This window comes from Ptychodera flava, chromosome 10 (genome assembly GCF_041260155.1).
Source record: "Ptychodera flava strain L36383 chromosome 10, AS_Pfla_20210202, whole genome shotgun sequence".
In the NCBI taxonomy this organism is placed as follows: Eukaryota; Metazoa; Hemichordata; class Enteropneusta; family Ptychoderidae; genus Ptychodera; species Ptychodera flava.
This window is the reverse complement of record NC_091937.1, coordinates 30,592,336-30,616,204: the sequence shown is the minus strand read 5'-3', so window position 1 is coordinate 30,616,204 and position 23,869 is coordinate 30,592,336. Positions and strand designations below refer to the sequence as shown.

Below are 23,869 nucleotides of genomic sequence, written 5' to 3'. Positions count from 1 at the left end.
CGCAGGACAGATTGGACGGCTTATATCCAATAACGTAAGCGGAAACGGTCCTCTCTAAATTATTAAACAGCTAAACTCATCCAGAAAAGTTTCAGTCTGCTCCAGGGCGGTTACTTGAAGACTTACATCGAAGACCCGGTGAGTATTAAACATTATCTTACTTCTAATTCGCGTTCACATAATGGTATAATCATAACAAACTAAAGTCATAATACAAAGAAACACGGAGACCCCGATTAAGGTAAATGTCGATTTCGAAGGAAAATGATCCGTCAAATTTATGACTTTGATATTTTCTCAATATCCCTTGAGAATTGATGTCCCCGGCAGTTCGCCTCCAATAGAACATGTGAGTAATATTCTCAAGCGTACAGATGTTTACTTTTTTCTTAGTCAGATTAAATGAAAGTGGTCTGACACCTGGAGAATGTAAGTTTACCAGATTTCAAGTTGAAAGTCTCGCCTTAATCTGCAGCTATCACTGTATGCCGTGGTAATTCCTTGAACTCATGATTTCTGAAAGACGTATTGTATCACCAATGACGATTCAACGTTTAAAAGATGGCTTGCGGTTCAATGATAATATAAAGGTATGATCTAATTATTTCCGTGTCTGTTCTTCGACAGAGGATGAAGCCCGCGTCCCTGCTCCCGTATCTTCTCCTCATCGTCATCATCATAGACTCCAGCCCAGTGCAAGGCTGGAGACGAAGACGTCGACGGCGGCGCTGTCCCGTGACCAACTGTGCCGTGAGTGGCTGGTCGCCGCCGAATTGGACTCCGTGCTCGGCGCCCTGCGGGACGTCGGGAACTCAGTCCCGCAGCCGCACCGTGACGCGACCGGCTTCTTGCGGGGGATCGTGCCCTTACGCTCTGTTCGAAATCCGACAGTGCAACAACCCCGGGTGTCATAACCGAGGCAGACCTTTGGCCAGGTCGTGTGCTTGCAACGCCGGATGGTCCGGCACGTGTTGCGAGAACGGTGAGTTTGCAATTATCGTGGTTTTAGTAATATTCTGTGCCCTTGTTGCATCATGTCAAAATCTTCACTTTTTTCCACTAAGCACCAATCTGGGTTTTAAAGATCACCAATCAAATATACACATGTACAATCAGTTTTAACGGGGAGATTAGAAATGGACCATTTGATATCCTGGGGGTCTGGAATAATCGGGGAAAAAAAGATTCCCAGCAAATGTCATGAAATATCAGCCAGAGAAGGCTTGACAAATGGTGAGAGTGGAAAAAATAATGTACAATGGATCAGGTAAAATAATAATGCTACCTCATTCAATCTTCCAGACCACGAGGTTATCAAATGGTCCACCCTTGGCTCGCTAGGCTCTATGCTGAACGTGGTGGTTTATGGGTCATCACCAACTCTAATTCGAACAACGTCGTCTGAGTTGGAGTTTGTGGAGACCCGTAAACGATTAAATCTTTCATTCTAGCATAGGCAGGAGAAACGAGTCTCGCTTATACTGTCTATGATTCTAACTGAGCACCAGCCCGCATCGAGACGCGTTAGCTTTGACATTCTACGCCTGGCATTGCATTTGGAAACGTTCGCTTTTATAATAACGTTCTGTGTGTTAGCTCTGCATGGCAGGGCTGTGTGTTCCCGGCGTTATACCGGCCTCCCACCACAGCCCTGCAACGGTCTATGGAGATAACTGGGGTCTCTGCGGTCCGGATCCGGACCGCAACGAAAAAAACGGTCGAGTACGTTATGTTTCAGAAAACGAGCGGTTTTGGACCGTAGGAGAAGTTAATCGCATCTTTTCTGGTGTTTGGTTAGGAGGTAAAGGTAGGCAGGGAAAGGATTTTACCCCGATAGAGCAGAATTTCGGCCAAAAACACAGTTTTTTTTCGTTGCGGTCCGGATCCGGACCGCAGAGAACCCAGTTATCTGCATAGACCGTTGCAGGGCTGTGGTGGAGGCCGTATAAACGCCTGGAACACTCAGACCTGTACGTAGGGCTAATAATCTGTGTGCCTGATCTCATCGGTCTTTGACATAACATTGAAAAGTTTCAGTACAAGACTGAGGGAACTCTAATACATTCCAGCGTCTTTTCAATCTTAATGTTATATTTTTGCACATATAATGTATCTGTGATTCTTCGGGTTACTGTCTTGGGAGGGGGGGGGGGCTACAATCGCCAACCTAACGCAGTACCGTGAACACAGTTGATGTAATGTGCAGTGGAATTACGTAATAAGTCTGTTTTCCGACCAAACATCCTCAGCTCATGAAAAACAAGTTGTTGTTGAAATTTTGGCATTTATACACAAAGTGTCACGGGGTTCTTCTAGGAAATATAGTAAGCTTGATTTGGGGAAACACGTCATCAAAGACAAATGAAAATGAATGAGTTAATTCCGTTTGGCAAGACTAACAGAAACCGCTGAAAAGCGTATTTTGATGGTATTTTGATGGTAGAGATAGACGACACATTGAAGTATAGCCCCCACTGTATATCTAACTGATCCGTCGCTTTCCTTAAATAGAAATGTGGCTTTCGTTTGGCGACATATTGTTGATGAGTCAAATCGAATCATCTTCAAGTTAGCCCTGGGCGCGCTCGAAAACTCTCCGTAGTTTTGGATGATTAGACTCGTCACTTCCGTACATGTACGTTTTGAGTTTATCATACCAAAACTCCTGATAGGTTCAGCCATTCTGGACGATTGAAACTGTAGTTCAGGCGACGTTTGATTTACTTCTTGAAGGAAAAACGCTCACTAGACGCAACCCCAGGACCTCCTGTCTGTGTGTCTTGGATGTCAATTTGTTATACTACTCAACGCCGGGTTTTCCCCTTTTGCTTATCCATGACAACGATTACCCAATGTATACTATGTAAGTCGGCGTTGTTTTGATGTATGTTTGATTCCCGGGTCCTGGGTCAGTGTCCGGGATAACTGGAATGAGCCCGCGTCGTAACGTGTATCAGTTTTCCATGAGAAAGCAGACATATCCGGGTACGGATGCGATTCCAGGAATAACAGTACCATGGACGTACAGTTTCCTCGAAGCGAGGCATCGCACTACGACATACGGGTTACGAGTTCAAGGTCAAGGAAGTACAAACTTCCACTGCCGTCACTTTGATACGCACAGGAAAATGGTGTCAACAAGGAAGTCGTATAAGGATATTATGGAAGATTGGATTTCTGTTTGGAATATGGGACAGTTCGACCCCGGAGTTCGACACCACTAGGGAGGGCAATCATACACTTCATGGAACGACTTGACCGCTAACAGTCGTTCATCTTTTCATGGAACCGAAGACTAAACAAACCAATCGAAAAGTGTGTTTTAAAATCAAACAAAAATACAAAAATGCATACAAGATCCAGTACATTTTGCATAAATGGACAGACCAGGGACATAGATAATATGTGTTCAGTAAACCACCGCGACTGAACTGACATGAGAACTTCAAGTTAGCATCTGCTAAAATTCACGGTCAAAAACATAACATCGCAACATCGAGTCGATAATTCACGAGAAGTTTACAAGTCAGATAAAATAGCGTGATGACTATCATCCGAAGATCTTTCAAAACCCACCTTGTTATCTTTATTAATCTTTGGTCTACATGCTCTTGCCTAAATAATATCGTCTGCAAGAAGACAATATAGGGTCGTCATTCGTAGATCGTTTTCCTTTGCCCGATAAAACATCATTGATTTGGATAATATATAAAAAAAAGGGCTAAGCGGGACAATTTGCGCACAATTAAGGACAAATAAAAAAGTTATGCGTTTTTTCGGTAACCGGAGATACTTCTTTCAGCCCTCCTACCAAGAACAATTTTCGCATAATTAAACCCACGCACGGTTTTGCCAAGTTTTGTCATTTTTTAACTTGTCGCACAACATTAAAAGAAAACCATTAGAACAATATATCCATCCGACCTACCCTGTCTTCTTAAGGCATGTTAAACTAACAAACATATACTTTTTCGGCCAGAGCAGGTCAAATTTCACATTATAACTTTTTTCCTGTTACACGAGGAGAGGAGCAGCCAGTTTCATGCAAATATTGCAGATCTCAAAACATTTTGACACGACTCGGAACGGCGGACTTTGCTGACTGGTGCGATGCTGGGCTTACTTTCGGGATATCTTCGTAATATTGCGAAACGCTTTGCGAAACCAGGGAAAACGTAGCACATAGTTATGACTGTCACAAGAAAGTCAAATAGAAAGTAGAGGATCAACAGAGAGAGAGAGAGAGAGAGAGAGAGAGAGAGAGAGAGAGAGAGAGAGAGAGAGAGAGAGAGAGAGACAGAGAGACAGAGAGAGAGAGAGAGAGAGAGAGAGAGAGAGAGGCAGACAGACATAGAGTAGTACACAGTATGGTTGTGGCAGGGTAACTTCGCAATAACGAAACGGCTGCATTTCTCTATGCGAACCAAAGACATGATGTGCCGCACAGTGTCCATTTTGAGTGAACAAAAATTGAGTTAAATTGACATTCCATTGTATCCTGCTATCTTGCCTTCTACTTTCAGATGACAACGAATGTGCAAGGAACAACGGAGGGTGTAACCATAAATGCACAAACACCATGGGCAGTTTTCAGTGTTCATGTCACTCCGGGTACATAATGACTTCGAATCGTCGAACGTGTGTCGGTAGGTGGACCTAAAAATCAACGTCACTGCTTACTTATTAAGGTTGTTCGCACTTGGAAATCGAAAGACTTGAACTTTTGCCCCAACTTTCCTCAAGAAAACTTCAAACTCTTCCCTTTCGAAAACAAGAACATCAACGTTCACGGGCATCGTCAATTGATTGATTGCCTGAGAATGCACTGAAATTCGAAATGGCCGCCATTCCTAACTTGGAACAGTCTCGCTAATCGTGCTGTATCAAAGATATAACGGTATCTGTATTACTATTATAAATTCACATACTTTCATCAAAGTTATGATCACCTCCTCAAAACAGAGAAATGGCGAATCACCAGGAAGCAACGTTACAGTAACAGAGTTTTCGTGTCTTTGTAGATTTTAATGAATGTGTCCTAATCAACGGAGGCTGCAGTCATCGCTGCGTAAACAAACCCGGTGGTTTCCAGTGTCTATGCAATAATGGTTACACGTTGAATGGGAATGGTCGAAGTTGCGACGGTAGGTGCTGAATGTTGTTTATTTCATCTGGGACTGATATACAAAAAGGCGCATCCAATTTTAAGTACATACATTTATCAGCAGTGACATACATACATACATACATACATACATACATACATACATACATACATACATACATACATACATACATACATACATACATACATACGTACGTACGTACGTACGTACGTACGTACGTACGTACATACATACTACATACATACATACATACATACATACATACATACATACATGTATATATATATATATATATATATATATATATATATATATATATATATATATATATATATATATATATATATATATATATATATATATATATATATATATATATATATATATATATATATATACGGGCGCTCGCAGGAACTGACAAAAATGTGTTCTCTGCATTTAGATATCAACGAGTGTGCTTCAAATAACGGAGGGTGCAACCATCGGTGTTCCAATACTGACGGCAGTTTCCGATGTTCGTGCCACAGTGGCTTCAGGTTGAGTGGAAACCAGCGAACCTGCGTCGGTAGGTTCCGTTCTTCTCGTCAGTTTGATTTTGTGTTGTTGCACAGTTCTTTTTCCAATACGGACGCTGCTGATTTCTGTCTAATGGCGCCCTGCCTGATCTTGCGACTTCGTGCTGAAATTAAACATTTTAAACAGTATGATAAAATAATTAACTTCATTATTGACCGAAACAGTACTAAATGATGTGTAAATTTATGTACATGCAAATTTTCTCATCATATCAAGAACTAGTGACTTGCTAATGACTGATTCGTGTAATGTTACTGACTCCTACAGACATCAACGAATGTGCCTCGAACAACGGGGGTTGCAGCCACGTCTGCACCAACACGGCCGGCAGCTTCCGGTGTTCCTGCCGAGGGGGATTCACTTTGGGCGGGAACGGACGAACTTGTGTCGGTAAGTAGACGAACATGTATGTCGACATGCAGTGTTTGGGGTTTTGTTTGTTTTATTTGTTTTTGTTTTTGTTTTTTGTTTTTTTGTTTTGCCTTGACCGGCAAAAAGAGGATGGCACCTGGGAGACAGGTCTTCATGATGACATCCTACGTTATCCAACAATGTCCGCAGGGACTGTGCTTATCAGCAGAACTCAGAGTAACATACACAGAGTGGCAACACCTATTGTCTAAGGCGTGAAGCGGTTACGTAAGCAATCCATGTTTGCCTCGCCTCACGAAGCTCTTGGCTCTCTTTTCCGAAGAGTACCGACCATGCACCTTCGGTAATTTTCGGATTTTCACCAATTGTTAAGCGAAAGTATGTTCGACAAAGTTTGTGTTTGTTGTTGTCGTGTGGTGCTGATCGGAATTGATGTGCTGGCAAAAACGGGAGTGTTTTGAGCTTCAGGAAAGTGGTTTTACCGTTTTAAAAATTCCTCTCATATTTTTATGAATATATAATGAGTGTGTTTGAACAAAATTTGAAAGTCTTTTATCGATACTGTCTGGTTTTACTTAATGGTTTACGGTCAGTCATACCGTCTTTTACACGTGCGTCAAGAAAGGACATGTTTATGAAACTGCTGGCGTGTTATGTTTTGATTGGCGTGAAGCAGTGTTTCTGGCCTGAGAGCTCACAAAGTAACTATGGTTGCTACGCGACTGGCAGTACGATGCCATCTCGTCGTATGTTTCGCATAATCTCGTGTAATTATCAACCACAAACAAAGCCTCCAAAAAGTTTAACACCTTTGAAGCTCATTTTAATATGAAAAGCCAATAGTCTACCGAGACGACCATGGAACAAAAGGCATGCAAGTGTTGCCACTCTGTTATGTTACTCTGTGGCAGAACTCATGCCATCCGGCTGCATGAAGGGAATACGCGTTTTCAACTTGATTTTTTTCTCAAGGTTGAACGCGCCTCGGGGACAGATATTCGAACTCTCTGTTACAATTCTTTTCTGATCTACCACCTGTTGGTGCTCATTTTAAATGTCTGGGAGCTAGAAAAATTTTCATCGTCTTAGTTTTTCGAAAATTGAAAATGCTATTTTCCACCCAAAGTTATCACAGGAATGGCGGCCATTTTGAATTTCAAATATCTGGAAATCCTGGGTGATTTGTTTCTGTTGTACCAAATTTGTATACGGTGAACACTGATTGTTATTCATGATGTGGTATGAGAATGGTTGAAAGTTTGTTTTTGGAAAGCTTGAGTGAAAGTTGGTAATGGAATTTCGAGGTGCACACTACCTTAACTTTCCTCGTGATCTTATTCAAGTATGTAAACAATTTCATAATAGAAATGCAATCCATACACGCTTTTTAGTATATCATAGTGGCCAATATTGGTGTCAATTTTCGCAAAAGTGAAAACTTAATTTCTTAAATAAGTTTTAAAATGAGCTCACAGAAGATTCTGCAAAACAGTTAATATGGTTGAGAACACATCAAAAGATACAGTTGACCCATAAGCTTTTATATGGCTCTACGCTCACAACCATTGCTTTATATACACAATAGTAATGGAGATATTATCGCACGTGCAAGGTATCGTCCTTTCTGTATGCCATAACTATCACACACCGATGGGAACGATGTAGACACCTCCTCTCGTAATTTCCACATATAACGCCAATGGGAAATCTTCCCTTTTCTTTTCTATTCAGATATCAACGAGTGCGCAACAAACAATGGCGGCTGTGCCCACCACTGCACGAATTCATACGGCAGCGCTCACTGCTCCTGCAACAATGGTTACTCACTGGCTGCAGATGGCCGCTCTTGCGTCGGTAGGTACACAATCCTTCGCAGGGCCAACTGAACGCAAAGTTCTCAAATAATTCTGGTCATTTCGACAAGCACGCCAAAGTAATATGAACCCTTCATGTAAGGTAGAGTGGAAACACAAAAAAGCTGGTTAATAACATTACCTTGACATTGGTATTTCTGATATTTCCGATTTTCTATGCATTAGATTACTTTCCCGACGTGTACAGCATTACACACATCTACGAGTTGTCAACAAAAATGTTAATAAGGCCCAAATCCATTCGTGAACTATAAAATAATCCAATTTTCACAATTGTAATGATTTGATCAGCTCTATATTGGTTATTTCAAACTTTTATAGGGTAGAAAACACTTTATGCACACTGCAAAACATCAAAAAATCAGAAACGAGACATCTTTAATGTTTCATGCTATACTATAAATATTCATAATTGTACATCTATGAAACTTTGCACCCAGGGAAATTACACTGTCGACACTCTCAACAGTTGAAAATTACTTAACGCGTTAGTCAGTTGATTGACGCTTTTGATTTGATTTGATTTGATTTGATTTGATTTGATTTGATTTGATTTGATTTGATTTTGCCTCGAAGATATCGATGAATGTGCGGTGAACAACGGAGGTTGCAATCATCGTTGCACGAACTTGGCTGGACGTTTCCAGTGTACATGCAACAGCGGGTACAGATTGGGCGACAACGGACGAACCTGTGTTGGTAAGTACATGGACTTCAAAGCACTGCATATATGTGTAAGGCGAACGCGGTAGCTGCGATAATTCTACTGCTACACCTCGTTCACACACAAAAACAGTTCTATTCACGGACTTGTACTAAGTCAGCAGGTATCGAGTTTGAATGGACATTCATTAAAATTTAACCGGTTAATAGATTATTATGACGTATTTATTCACCTTCAAGTACAGATGTCCCAGGAAACAGGTGAACCTTTTTTTCACAAAACAAACTACATGTACAATGGCAAACTTCTCATAGTTTTGTACTAAGTGTGGGCGTACAATGGGTCGTACGACTGTAGTTTAAATTACATCCTCCCCCACCCCCTACAGATATTAACGAATGTCTTCGAAGTAATGGAGGTTGCGATCACAGTTGTACAAATTCGCTCGGCAGTTTTCGGTGTTCTTGCAATGGCGGTTACAGGTTGGACGGCAATGCCCGGACCTGCATCGGTAAGTAACTCGGTGCCTCCTCTGTGCACATCACCAAACTCTCTTTTCAACTATGCCATATCGTAAATCAGAACTTCTCAATAGTATCCTTCTGGTCGACTCCATGGATGCTTGGCGGTCAACGGGACAGCATGAAAACATTTTGTGAATACGTAAAAATCATCAAAAAAGAAGTATTCTAAGGTGAGCTGACAAGGAGACAGACAGACAAAGGTACCTTACAGTCAATGTCGTTATTGAATACTTACCCATTTCTTCGTCTCACACTTTTCTGGAAATTCCAGACATCAACGAGTGTGCCTCACATAACGGAGGATGTGCTCATCGATGCACGAATACTGTTGGCGGCTTCCAATGTTATTGTAATGGTGGTTTCAGTTTAGGTCGAGATGGACGAAGTTGTGTCGGTGAGCATTTTAATCATCTAAGTGAGACTCATTGTATAAAAAACGCAGTAATATATTAAAAATATATTAAAGCCCCATTGTATCTTTATTCATTTTTTTCGATAAGCAGGTTTGAAATCAAATGCAACTTATGTAAAATTGCTTACGTTAGTGTGACAACAAAGCCCATTTTCAAATATTGGCCACCAACGTACAACTTAGATTTTCTTAGCCTAGATAATTGTTGAGTTGCAACTGAAATATGGCCGCTGCAAATATACATGCAATCGCTTGAACTTACTCGACCAAATCCATCATCGAGGATTGAAATAGTGACAGTTTAAAAGGTGGCATAATAATGGAAGCTAAACATCTCTCCAAAGATTGGTTGGTTTTATTTTGGTAAAGTAAAATGACACAACTAATGGGGCTTTAATATTGTCAATTTAACACGTTCCCGTCTCGGCGAATCTTGAAAAAGGATTGACAATTGTTTTATTCGGAAATCTAGATTTATGAAGGCATTTTAACATGAGCTTGAAATTCATCAATTTGTTGCTCCTCATAGACATCAACGAATGCAGCAGCAACAACGGCGGATGTAACCAGCGCTGTACCAATACAGTCGGAAGCTATCGATGTTCTTGTAATAACGGTTACCACCTTGGCGGGAATGGTCGTACTTGCGTCGGTAAGCACAATGCTTCATGTTATTTTTTTCACTCACGATGCTACAACCCCCCACCCCCGCAAAAAACAACGCCTCCTTTGTAACTGTTTGAAACAGTTAATAGCAAATTTAAACATTATACCAAAGCAATGTACCCGCTTATAAAATGTTCCTACAATACTCTGAGACTTTGCGTTTTATATACATCCAAAATGAGTTTGAAAACACTTTAACTTAAGATAGTAATTTCATTTGAAAAAACAATGAGTAAAGGTATTGTAAGAAAGAATGTCAGCAATAATCCATTTTCAGTGAAAATTACTCTTGAATAGAATCACTTATAAACTATTCTGTAGCTTCAATTACAATCTCCCAGGCTTTGAGATGAATGACTTCACCGACGTATACACATGCATGTCTGGTGAAATAATTCGCAATGTTCCTCTTTTTCTTAGACACCAACGAATGCAACGACAACAATGGCGGATGCAGTCAGATCTGCACAAACACGAACGGTGGCTATGAATGTTCCTGTCGTGCCGGCTATCAGTTAGGCAATGATCAACGTACTTGTCAAGGTAATTTGTCAACCTATCTATAGTTTAAATTTCCAAATCCGTGACAAATCTCCGAGAATAAGTCAGCAACCATAAACGCGTGTAGAATAGCTCAAATTAGTTTAGACACCAATAGGAGTGTCGATGGTTATGTATTTGAGCTTTGTTCTTAGACTTAGGCGCTGTAAATAAAATTCTTAGTTTACCGTCCGCGTGCTTGTAAGTTTTCAGAGAAAATTAAGAAAACAAACACAATGTTAAAACTATTACAAATAAAAATATTATTTTTCCAAAGGGAGCCAAATGAAAATTGAGCACACGTTAATACACTCGTGTTTTTTGTCTGTGTTTTGTTTTTTTCCCCTGGCTGGCTGTTAGTTTTTTCAAAGATCCAAGGACGTCAAACAAAGAATTTTCTTTAAATGACCTCATTTAATTACTAAGTCATTATATGGGACAAATCAATCTTTATTTATTTATTTATTTATTTATTTATTTATTATTTATTTATTTATTTATTTATTTATTTATTTGTTTGTTTGTTTGTTTGTTGGTTGGTTGTTTGTTTGTTTGTTTGTTTATTTAATAAGTCATGTATTAATTTTATTTTATTTCAATCAATTAATTGACAGATTATTTGATTGATGGATTCACTATTATAAGTCCAATTTTTCTTTCATATTTCAATTTTGCTGATATAGATATTAACGAATGTAATACCGAAAACGGAGGTTGCGACCATCTGTGTGCGAATTCAGTCGGCAGTTTTCAGTGTTCTTGCAATAATGGTTACAGATTAGACCAAAATGGACATGACTGTATCGGTGAGTATCTTTCAAATTACTGCAGCACACCAAGTAAGTTCATTAATATAAATATCGACCTTGAGTGATCATGTGCTGACGTATTTACTTCTGCATGTATCTGTAATCATTTATGTGAATAACTAACGCCAAAGTCAAGGACGCAAAGGATTGATCGTGCACCGTCCTGGTCTTGCGCCTGTGACCTTATTGAACAGATATTTGCAGCCATGTCCGAGTTTATATTTCCAAAAATTAGAGTGAGATTTGTATTTCAAAATTTAAGGGAACTTTTTCCGACTTTTTTGTCAAAATTGTTCGTTTTAAAAACAGTTTACAGTTGACCGATAGCTTTACATTTTGGTGTGCAGGTATCGGAAGATGATGTCATTAAGCTGTGGTCAAATGGTCATCATGACATTGCATATAGCAATTTTGTCGGGTGTTTTACCCGATTTTCGATCAAATCGTCAATATTCAGCAATCAGTCAGATAGCTTTCATATTTGTGTGGGTCGCTTGTCTCTGAAATGTTCCTCTCCTTATGCTGTGATCATCCAGCCGGGATCCAGTTTCTCCCTCACTTCGCTCGATATTTTTATATCTTGGTTATTGTCATCGGTTCGGTTGGATTAAAGTACATTAGTCTCGTTACTTTTCAATCTCTTGCCTGATTAGGAATGTATTCTCACTACCCTTTTTCCTATTCAGACATCGACGAGTGTGCGACTGGCAACGGCGGCTGTGACCATCGCTGCACGAATTCGTATGGAACCGCCTATTGCTCGTGTAACAATGGATACACACTGGCTGAAGATGGGCGCTCCTGTGTTGGTAGGTATACAAACTTCTGCTCTATTTTGAAGTTATAGTCATATTTTTCAATAATGATCTTACAATTGACCCTGAGTCATCCGGTTTGAGGCCCATGAAATCGAGACATGCAATTTGAGTATTTTGAACGATAACTTCAGTTGGCTCGTTAAATTTTAGTTCCAAATCACGTCCATATGAGAGTCATATCAAATTTTATGCAGGCAAGAAGTCAAGGCTTTTGACTCGATTTTACAGTAAGTTCACGCCTCGAAAACGAAACGCTTCCGAATCAACTTTTGCTCAAACTGTCCACAAGCAAACTTTCAACCACTGTCTTTCAAAATGAAGAATAAAAATCAGGGGGCCGTGCAAAGTCGCCGTGTAAAGTGTGGGACTAGAGAAACAAATCACCCAATATTTCCAGAGATTTGAAATTCAAAATGGCTGCCACCCCTGTGTTCTCTGTATGTTGGAAAATGAACTTTCCTATTTTCACAACACTAAGCCTGTGAAAACTTTATTTACTTCATAAACTTCGAAATGAGCCCCTAACACTAGTAGGCCAAAATAATATTTAAAAAAGGTTGAGAGTCTGAGTATCTGCCACCGAGGTACATTCTTACTTAAGGTAATATGCACCTCGAAAGTGAAAGACTTAAACTTTTGCTCAAACTTTCCTCAGTGAAACTCTCAACCATTCTCTTACCAAAGCAAGAATAAAAATCAGGGGTCACCGTGCAAACTTTGGTACTAGAGAGACAAATAACTTGCGATTTCTCGATATTTGAAATTCAAAATGGCTGCCATCCCTGTGTTAACTCTTTGGGAAAAATAAAATTTTCGATTTTCGAAAAACTAAGACGGTGAAAACTTTTCTTTCGCCAAGAGCTTCAAAATGAGCCCCCACAAGTGGTAGGTCAGAAGAAAATTGATAAAATTTGAAGGCCCAAATTTCTGTCCCCGAGGCGCGTTCTACCTTAAATTGGTTATGCACTGGCCGTTTCAACCCTTTTACTTTAAGTTGCTGAAGCAAAACATTTCTTCGAAACAGCAAATGAATGACGATAAATGAACCCCTGACTATACTTACATGTCACATGGATGTAACATCCATGCATGTCAGTGGTTCCACGACAATGAGATGGTCTCGGATTATCTTTCAGATATCGACGAATGCGCGGCAAATAATGGAGGTTGCAATCACCGGTGTACAAATGTGGTCGGAGGTTTTCAGTGTTCATGCAACGATGGGTATAGGTTAGACGACGACCAACTAACTTGTGTCGGTAGGTGCGACATTTCTGCATGTATCTGTAATCGATCTCTTTTGGTCAAGCAGTATTTTCTTGCAGACACGACTTTAAAATACAAAAGTTCAGATAGCACACCCCGCTGCAAGGCAAAAAGTGTGTAGCATGCCTGTGGGTGTGTCCATGGTATTGAAGGTATACTGTCACCTGTTCCAATTTTGCCACAGTTACCATGGAAGGAGAAAATCTAACCAATCACAGATTTTAAGCGGGTGGTCGCTTCTTAAAAACAGCGCCCTCACATGGACATTTTTAATACCAAGGAACGCCCCTTTGACCATATATGGGCATATTTAGATTACGGGTGACTGTATGCCTTTAACTGTGTGTTTCGAAGGAAAGTTCAGTCTGTGATGATGATCGAAGTTGCGTAATAATCAATATGATTTAGTGACTAGAAGGGCGATATTTAGTTGTGTGTACACACTCTCTCCTATAGATGAAAACGAATGTTCTACAAACAACGGAGGGTGCGATCAGCGTTGCACTAACGTAATCGGCAGTTTTCAGTGTTCCTGCAATAACGGCTACACGTTAGACGCCAATGCCCGAACCTGTCGTGGTGAGTAACCAAGAGTCTTCTAATAGTTTGCGCTGTCAACACCTTTCATTCCAATTTCAATATAATGAAGTACGCTGAAGTAATAACTCTGGCTGAATCATGGACAACATTATCAACACCAGAAAAAAAAAGTATTGTAAGACAGACAGACAGACAGACAGACAGACAGACAGACAGACAGACAGACAGACAGACAGACAGACAGACATAGCTACTGATAAGGCGGGACATATCGCAATCATAAGTTATCAGTTACTTATTTCTTTGTCTCACCTTTTCTATTGCATTCCAGAAATCAACGAATGCGCCTCAAATAACGGTGGATGTGCCCATCGATGCGCGAATATAGTTGGCAGCTTTAAATGTTCCTGTAACAGTGGTTTCAGATTAGGTCAAGATGGACGAAGTTGTGTGGGTGAGTATTCTGATACCAGTTATTTGATTACAAAAAAAATGCTGTAAGATTGTTTTCGATTGTGAACATCGCTCCTGCCTTGGGCGACCTGGAGAAGGTCACGCATTTTGTTAACATCCGAGGGAGGGGGTTCTCCGCATCACATTGAAATATACGCCGTTTCTTGCAGATATCGACGAGTGCAGCAGCAACAACGGTGGATGTAACCAGCGCTGCAGCAACACAGTCGGAAGCTATCTATGTTCTTGTAACGACGGTTTCCATCTCAGCGGAAATGATCGTACATGCGTTGGTAAGCGCTTCGTCATGTTTTAGTTTGCAATATTGTCGTTTGTTTTGAACACGATTGGAACTAATTTTGGATAATTGGATCTTCATATTTTTCACATTTCTCAAAGGTGTTAGGTGCCCTATAGCTGAATGTTGCAATATTACAAATTACTCATAAAAACAAATGTGTAACTTAAAAAGAAAAGCAGATGAACTTACATTTGCAGATTAAACCGACATTACTTCACCATCCAATTATCCCAAATTAGTTTCAATGGTGTTTTTTCTTCAATTGCAAAACGAGCTGCTGTTCAAGCTATTTGTGAGGATTAACGTTCACACATAGGGCCAAACAATGTGTGCTTCCGGTAACATACTGTTGGAAATTTCGATATATTTTTATTTTTGTCAGCTGAAACCCATAAAATACGGTAAATTTTATCCTGGAGTCAGCGGGCCTGGTTTTTCTAAAGTACCGTAAGCACATATTATTTATTTGGCCTGATAGTGGGCGCTTGGCACAAAACTAAAGTAAGTTGGCAACACGGATAGTACAATCTGACGAAAAATGCATAAAAAGTATGGTATCATTTTACTGAAGAGTGTTGTGGAATTCTAATAAGTTCAAAGTATTGTCTTTGTAGCGAATGGCAAATCTCTTCTATTAATTTGCCATACTGTGTTACGTCGTTGTGACGTAAATCGACGACCGAACTTCGTTTGTGTATTGTATAAACGTAATGCCAAGCTGGCCATGGTCATCATGTCAGTACACCAATCGAGAAGTGATGAACAACCGAATGAAATGGACACATGGACAGTCAGGATTAATCTCATCTGATTTACGGAGATAACTCGAAACTAATTCGTCACATTTTGGATGCATTCTGGAGAAAACTTTATAGATGCATAAGTGTTGTATTAATGCATGTTCGTCAATATGGAAGCACTTTGTTGTACTGACTTTTCAATAACGGACCATCGCAGTTTCTAGGACACTGTTTATGCACAACGATCGATGCTTTATCCAAAAAATCATATCCACAGTATCTATACGCATGGCTCTTCTTTTTATAGACACCGACGAATGCAACGACAACAATGGCGGATGCAGTCAGATCTGCCGAAACACGAACGGTGGCTATGAATGTTCCTGTCGTGCTGGCTATCAGCTAGGCAATGATCAACGCACTTGTGAAGGTAACGTCAACCTATCTATAGTTTAAATTTCCAAATCCGTGACAAATCTCCGGGCAGAACAGGAGCCGATAAACTCGTATAAAATGCAGCATGAAATAATAAACAAATAAACAAGGTCAAGTTGACCGCACTCTCCTCACTAGTTTTTTTAAATTTGATAAGAATAAAGGTGCAGAACTGTAGTGGCAGATGTTGATGGAACGAAAATGTTAATCTTAATAATAGTGTAATGCCAAGTGGTTAGATGTCTAAAATCGCGCTTGCGCAATGCCATTGGCGGAAGACAACTTTTTGCAAAATGATGCCTGTGTCCGAGTCTACTATAGGAGACATAATGATTACAAATCTGCTATGACAGTTAGGAACTAGACTCTTTAGCTTGAATATGTGATCCAAGCTGTGCTTTTTTACGAACAACTTGGTGAAAAGAATTATACGTCTCTAACGAACAATCTTGAAAGTGCACAAAAAGTAGATTGCCATGGCAATGCATATTTATGTCTTTCTGTTCTCATAAAGATATCGACGAATGTAGCACTGACAACGGAGGTTGTGATCATCAATGTGAGAATTCACCAGGCAGTTTTCAGTGTTCTTGCAATAATGGTTACAGCTTAGACCAAAACGGTCTTGAATGCATAGGTGAGTCCATTAACGTCTTTGTTGATGCGCACCGGTATATGTATCTCATTCATGCGTGGTTAATGTGTTTCCTAAATTACGTCAAACTGTCTTCTTCGATCTTTTAGTAATAGCTTATGTTTTCACCCAGTTAGTTTCAGTCGAATTTTCTTACACATGTAACAATGTATGATATTTTCACCTGGTATTCCCCCTTCACGCAGATATCAACGAGTGTGCGACGGACAACGGTGGGTGTGATCACGCGTGTACCAACACGGTGGGAAGTTCCCAGTGTACATGTCGGGACGGATATCGATTAGATCAAGATGGAAAATCCTGCCTCGGTAAACTCAACTACTTATTTCATGGCCTGTCCAAAAACATTAGTTTCCAGACACTGATATTCCGGTGATGAAACAACCGCACTTTTGATATTATAACGAGTGAGTTTTCAGCGTTCAGTAAGTAACATAGACGCACAATCTTTCTTTCACAGACGTCAATGAGTGCGGAGACGAAAATGGCGGGTGTGACCACGTCTGCACAAATAACGTTGGCAGTTTTGACTGTTCCTGTAATTCGGGATATGAACTGGCCGATGACGAACGCAGCTGTGAAGGTAGGCTGTAAACTATCGTATTTCAGTAACATGCCGAGATATGTAGCCCAACAGGTGCATGAGGCCATTTAACTCTGTCGAATTTATAAGGTTGATGACCCGAGATGACCCGCTGAATGACCGTGACAATTGGGCTGGTTTTTGACAAGAAATCCCTGACAGTTGGTCAATTTTTGGAGTTTACATGGGTAGATGTTTTCAACTTGGGCCGCACATCCCCGTACGAAAAATCAGGAGGGGGCGTAGGCTTGTACAGAGTACCTCAGCTTACCGGAAATGACGCACACGAAAGTAGAGACCAGAGCGGGTTGGCAAAGTCAATACTACTTTATGTCTTTTTTTGCTGAGCGGCAGAATTACTATGTAGTGATTTTCCTGTAAGCCCATATTTCATGCAAGCCCATACACTCAGTTCGGCGTATGATCACAGCACCAGGACAAGTGTGCAATCATGTGTTGATTTGGTACATATGGAGAAAATAACAGAAATAAACCCCCTTCATAAAGCAATACCAGTGACTTCAAATGCATATATGTTATACAGATGTGAACGAATGCGACTCCAACGACGGGGACTGTGAACATCGCTGTGTCAATTCAGTCGGCAGTTTTCACTGTGCTTGTAACGATGGTTACAGATTAGATGACAACGAACGCACTTGTCTGGGTAAGTAACTTTTATCAAATCTGCCCTATGGTAGAACGTTCCTTGGGTAAAAATATGCAGACTCTCAAAATTTCACAATACTTTTTTGGTCTACGAATTGTAGAGTAAAGAAGGTTTTTACGGCCTTGCATTTGTGACAATCGAAAATTAAGTATTTATAGTATTATCAAATGAAAACCTGAAAATATTGTTGGCGTAAATTCAAATGTTAGAACTGACATAGTGATGACTGCTTATTATCACCGAATACAATGAACAGCACGACTACTTCATATTTCTTGTAAATACAAGCAAAGATACTGACTATATAAGGATCTCTGAGAGTGCAACACTTTAATATTAATTCACTGTGTCTCTCTTCTCCACCGAAAGACGTCAACGAGTGTAGCGCTAACAACGGAGGCTGCAATCAGCGATGTACAAACACCGTCGGCAGCTTTCAGTGTTCCTGCAATGATGGTTTCAAATTAGACGTAGATGGCCTCACTTGTATCGGTAGGTTTACATAATGCCGCTGTAGAAACATCTCGACAATTTTCAATGATGGAAAGAGTTGACCCAGTCACAGTATTTTCCCGCGATGTTTGGAGTCTTACCAGTTTCTCACTATTCTGAGGGTCCATTTTAAGCTTCGAAAACTAACCGGTCATCCTCAGATTATTATCTAGACGACGCTGCATTTTGTCGAAAACTTGCAACTGTGACTATGGCAAGATCTGGATTTGATGTACTTCACTCCATTTTACAGCAAATTTGTATAAATTAATTGCTATAAAATAAGCAAATCCCAGCTACATTTTAAAAGTCTCCCGTATCACTACTGCATTGGATAACTGATGTTTTAGACGACGTATGTATACATAGTTTTGACGGTCGTGTAAACACATAAACGACGTGAGTTTAATTTAAGGTCCCGCATTCACTACTTTCCTTCAATACCTTTTTTACGAATAGCAATGGAACCGCGAATCCTTTTTAACATTTATCACCCGTCTTCTGTGCGCATGCTCGATAATTATGCAAAGCTGATACGCCGATTGACACGATTTTATATCTTTTCAGATGTCAACGAATGTACCGAAGACAGACATGATTGTGAACAAGAGTGCGTCAACAGGTTTGGAACCTACGAGTGTGCCTGTCGTCAAGGTTACGAGACAGGCCAGAACGCAAATTCTTGCATTGGTAAGATGGTTTGTTCTTAGCACTTATCTCTCTCTCTCTCTCTCTCTCTCTCTCTCTCTCTCTCTCTCTCTCTCTCTCTCTCTCTCCTCTTTACATTTGTAATTCATAATATTCCTCTTTCTACACCTACAGATGTGAATGAATGTGAGGATGAAAACGGAGGCTGTGACCAAGAATGTCTCAACACAGTAGGAAGTTTCCAATGTGTTTGCACAGAGGGATTTGAACTTTCCGACGATGGGGCATGCGCAGGTGAGGCATTGCTTTTTTTTGGTCGTTTTTGAATCGACAAATGAAATAATTTAAATGGACCTTCGTTGAGCATCATAGGTCACACCGAATAGAAATTCTTTACCATAGAACTAAGGCCTGCATGTGCAGAGCATTATGTCATGCCAGTCTCCGCAAATGGAATGAAGTCGAGTAAGTGTTTCGGATATGTGTGCGCACGCAAAACTAAATCTCGGGAGATGTGAACTCGTTTTAACACCAGTTGCCGGAATATCACATTTTACAGATGTGGATGAATGTGAGCAAGACGGAGAACCAAAGTGTCAACAGTTGTGCAGCAACAGTTATGGGAGCTATTTGTGTTTCTGTGATCTTGGTTACGAACTTAACGAAGATGGATCAACGTGTAATGGTAGGTCATCAACTTATTTCCTGCTTTATACACAGTCGATTTCGTGATTTGAGATATTTCCGAAATTTGCTCATCCTTCGCCAATGGATGCCGACATTCATCGTTGGACGTGAGTTCATGTAACAACGACAACATCATCATCATCATCACCATCGTTGCCATTGTCGTCATCATCGGCATTGTCTTCCTCCTGCTCCTCCTGCTCCTCCTGCTCATCATCATCATCATCGTCGTCGTCGTCGTCGTCGTCGTCATTATTGTCGTTGTCGCAAACAATAACATGACGCTAGTAATAAGTATCACATGAAGGAAAGTTACGCTTCACTACTTGTGATAATTTAGAAAGCTGATAAGATTTTAAATTAATCACCTCTATCTACCATGTGTTAATTGGAAACTTGAAATCCTTCGTATGCATTTTTGCCAAATCATCATTCGCAACGCTAACAATAGACAAGCGGTCTTTCAATACGAGTGATGTAAAAAGAAATGTGAGAATTAACATTGCTCTTACCCGTCTGTCGTTGCAAGATACCAACGAATGTCTGTCTGGCGATGCCGACTGTGATCAGAATTGTCTTAATACAAACGGAAGTTACGTCTGCACATGCAATGCTGGCTACAAGCTTCAGGAAGATGGAACGTCCTGTGAAGGCAAGTTAGATATTTATATCGCTTGAGTAACGATTATCTTGTCTGACTGTATATTTCCTATTCGATATATGAATGTTAATTATTCCTATCCAAATCAGCATGTATAAAACATACATGTATATTGATATTAACACTATCTATCCAGGGCCAGTATGGCATACACCTCGCTTGTTCTACGGTACATTCAAATATGCTCATGCTTTCATAATGTGTTTTCTCTTAAACACTGTAGAAATTGACGAGTGTGACGTCGATAACGGTGGGTGTGATCAGAATTGTAGGAACACAGAAGGAAGCTACGAGTGCAGCTGTCGATACGGTTACCAGATAAGCGACAACAGAACGACATGCCTAGGTAAAAACAGAAATGAACATTTGCCGGAAAGTGCAAATTACCTTCTGCTTTATTGCCAAATTTATCGAAATTATATGTACATGTCTACATAAGTCGTCAAACATTATCATGAATGAAATGAACAAATGATGAAAGGCATATGCTCTGATCACGGCAGATCTTTGATGTATCGGCAACAATCCTACATATACATGTGTAATATATTTTTGTTTCATAATGCTGACAATCCAATCATTATTATAATGATTGGATTGTCGGCATTATGAAACAAAAATATAATCATTATGTTATGTGTATTTCTATGAGGACCAAGAGACAGTACATATTTTTGTAAAATTGTTCTGGTTTGAATATTCATTCTCGTTGTTTACTATTTCTCACTGGTTCCGTCGACAGACATCAACGAGTGCGAAGGCAATATCAATCAGTGCCAACAAACATGTGTTAATTTGCCGGGCAGCTTTGATTGTGCCTGCAGTGAGGGTTACATGCAAGACGGCTATGACTGCTTCGGTGAGATACTTTCCTGTTTTAATTGAAGGGTAAATGCTATGAATTAAGCCTAATTAGGGTGATTGCCTCTCAACAAGAGTCGAGCCATTGGTATTGATAAACCGATCTCAACCAAAAGACGCGCCAAGCTCGGATACTGTGCGTTTTCTAATTTTAAACTTGAAGGAATTTGTATTATAATTATTCAAAACAGTCTGACAAACAATTGCATACAGTTCATTGCTAACGCCGTAGGGTTTCACACCAGTAATGAATTGTTTTGGAAAGGTTAGTAAAAGATTGAACGAGAAAGATAATCAACAAATGAGATTGAAATGTCCATTTTGGCCCGTTTAAGAAAGCCTAGTAAAACAAATAGTGCCAAAATGGAAAAAACGCTTCACAGGCGCCAGTGTGATTCCTCTACAAGTGTTCACGTGGCAAAGTTCTTTGTAATTCACTCGGTATTACATAGGGATAGCGTTGCTTATACTTCTCAACTGTTCCTACAGACAAAGATGAGTGTTACTATGGCAACGGCGAATGTGATCACGAGTGTAACAACCTTCCAGGAAGTTACGAGTGCAGCTGTATGGCCGGATATGAGTTACTATCAGATCGACATTCGTGTCAAGGTCAGTGTACTGTCTATGCAATACTTACGAACTAAACTTCAAATTGTAATTTTTTTAATTTTAAAGTAAACCTACTCGCTTATAATTATTAAAACACCATTATAGATTCACACAGAGAAGCAAGTCTCTCTCTCTCTCTCTCTCTCTCTCTCTCTCTCTCTCTCTCTCTCTCTCTCTCTCTCACACACACACACACACACACACACAACACCACACACACCGGAATGCAATGTTTCACTCACAGCCTCCCCTCGACAAGATTTGAAGTACACCTTTTTCAGCCACGTTTTCCTTGCATGTTATCAAAACAACAATTGAACAGCTTCACAAATCTAATGTTCCTAATGCCATGATAGTGTTGAGGTCAGGCATACCTTTACAGACTCAAAAAGCATACAACAAAATGACCAATCAATAAAAACACGTATAGCGAAGTCAGTGGTAATTTGTCTACCCACAGCTTACACATAAGGGCAATATCTATGATATAAATTACTCAGTCATTGCTTCGACTCAGAACAATCTTCTAACACTTCCTAGTTTGAAGTTATCACTGTGAAGTTTAGTATGAGCCGCATTTAGCAATTGTAGCTGTCCTTGTATTTTGTAATTAGTGTTCCTACTCGATGTATTCACTATTTCTGGGTATATGCATTTCACAGCCTTTGGAAAAAAGCAAGTCATCATACTCTATGTCGCTATCGTATCAACTATCCAAACAATAATTTACAAATTGTAGTGGAAGCATCCTGAATCTCAGATTTCAGACAGGAAGTTTGATGTTTCGTCTCCATTTTGACTGCAGAGATCGACGAATGCGAACAAGGAACCCATGGTTGCGATCAAGTCTGCATCAATATCGAAGGAAGTTACATCTGTAGTTGCGATGGCGATCACGCTTTAGCCGATGACGGGAAGACGTGTGTTCCTCTTGACGTAGAGTAACCCAACAGCGCCCTCATCGGGTCTCTTTGCAGCGCAGGAGAGGCCCGCTCAGAATGCAAGGGGATACGCAAGACAGACATCCTCGTTGATAATGCGTGCCTTTATGAACAGTTATTTTGTCATTTCAGACAGATTCGATAACTTGTAAATATTTACTACATACTACAAATTTGAATATTTTACCCTCTCATGTAAGACATTCCTTGAAATCAGGAATAGATATTCGAACAAAAATGTTCATAATATTTAATCTTGATTGCTGCTTGAGTGAACGCCCATGAAGTAAAGAAAGCCTTCACCGTTTTGATTTTCGAAAATTTAGTTTTACCAATAAACTTAACGAGGGGTGAAATAGCCATTTTGAATTTGTTGAATTTGAAATATCTTTTTTTTCTAAGCACGAGTTTGCTTCTGATTGTCCCTTTTGTTCTTGATTATGAAAATAATGGTTTCAAGTTTCCTGGTTGAGCAAAAAGTCTTGAACTCTTTCTGTTAGAGTCACGTATTACCTTAAACTGATACCTTGTCTTTGCAGCCAGGCATATAACAAGTTTTCATCAATATACCATCGCTGTCACTGCATGTTTTGTTTTCAAAATGGTCACTCGTAATCACATTTTGGTTTCCATGGTAATCGGTGTATCAAGTGTATATTTTATGCTCTCTCAAATTTCTGTGATGACCACAAAGGGAAAAAGGAAGCGCCCTATGTATTGTCTAACTTAAAGCTGGCAAAGGTTACGATAGGAAATGTGACATGCCGTGTTGTTTTATTTTGTTTAACTTGTTTCGTTCATTATTTTAAGTCTTGAATAATGACTAGCAATATCTGTTCAATAAGTGACAATAATTTAAATGAGATGAGGTGATTGCAACAGAAAAAGGGTAACAATTTTCTTTCCAAAAATTTTTGATTGCTTATTTTATTATCACTCTAAT

At 39.9% G+C, this 23,869-nt stretch overlaps 1 protein-coding gene across 2 annotated transcripts; it reads left to right on the top strand.

Moving 5' to 3' along the window:
• Positions 1–23,180, top strand: LOC139142487 (fibrillin-2-like). Of its 2 annotated transcripts, XM_070712428.1 has the most exons (32): positions 1–138; positions 628–982; positions 4,524–4,646; positions 5,022–5,144; positions 5,569–5,691; positions 5,970–6,092; positions 7,806–7,928; positions 8,525–8,647; positions 9,001–9,123; positions 9,408–9,530; positions 10,078–10,200; positions 10,635–10,757; positions 11,438–11,560; positions 12,250–12,372; positions 13,518–13,640; positions 14,104–14,226; positions 14,519–14,641; positions 14,811–14,933; positions 15,989–16,111; positions 16,631–16,753; positions 16,957–17,079; positions 17,232–17,354; positions 17,899–18,021; positions 18,394–18,516; positions 19,084–19,206; positions 19,339–19,458; positions 19,724–19,849; positions 20,381–20,503; positions 20,736–20,858; positions 21,255–21,371; positions 21,863–21,985; positions 22,791–23,180. In XM_070712428.1, the coding sequence occupies exons 2-32, from the start codon at positions 631–633 to the stop codon at positions 22,928–22,930; spliced, it is 4,053 nt and encodes a 1,350-aa protein (XP_070568529.1). In that variant the 5' UTR covers positions 1–138; positions 628–630; the 3' UTR covers positions 22,931–23,180. The 2 variants fall into 2 exon arrangements, with proteins under 2 accessions (XP_070568529.1, XP_070568530.1); XM_070712429.1 differs by lacking the exon at positions 9,408–9,530.
• The last annotated feature ends 689 nt before the right edge of the window (positions 23,181–23,869 follow it).

What these genes read in the sequence shown, in the direction of transcription:
- LOC139142487 (XM_070712428.1), top strand. Translation starts at nt 631, where the DNA reads ATGAAGCCCGCGTCCCTGCTCCCGTATCTTCTCCTCATCGTCATCATC. An exon ending in AGATGGACGAAGTTGTGTGG is followed by an intron (nt 14,642 to 14,810) that starts GTGAGTATTCTG and finishes CGTTTCTTGCAG; the next exon opens with ATATCGACGAGTGCAGCAGC. An exon ending in AGATGGAACGTCCTGTGAAG is followed by an intron (nt 20,504 to 20,735) that starts GCAAGTTAGATA and finishes TAAACACTGTAG; the next exon opens with AAATTGACGAGTGTGACGTC.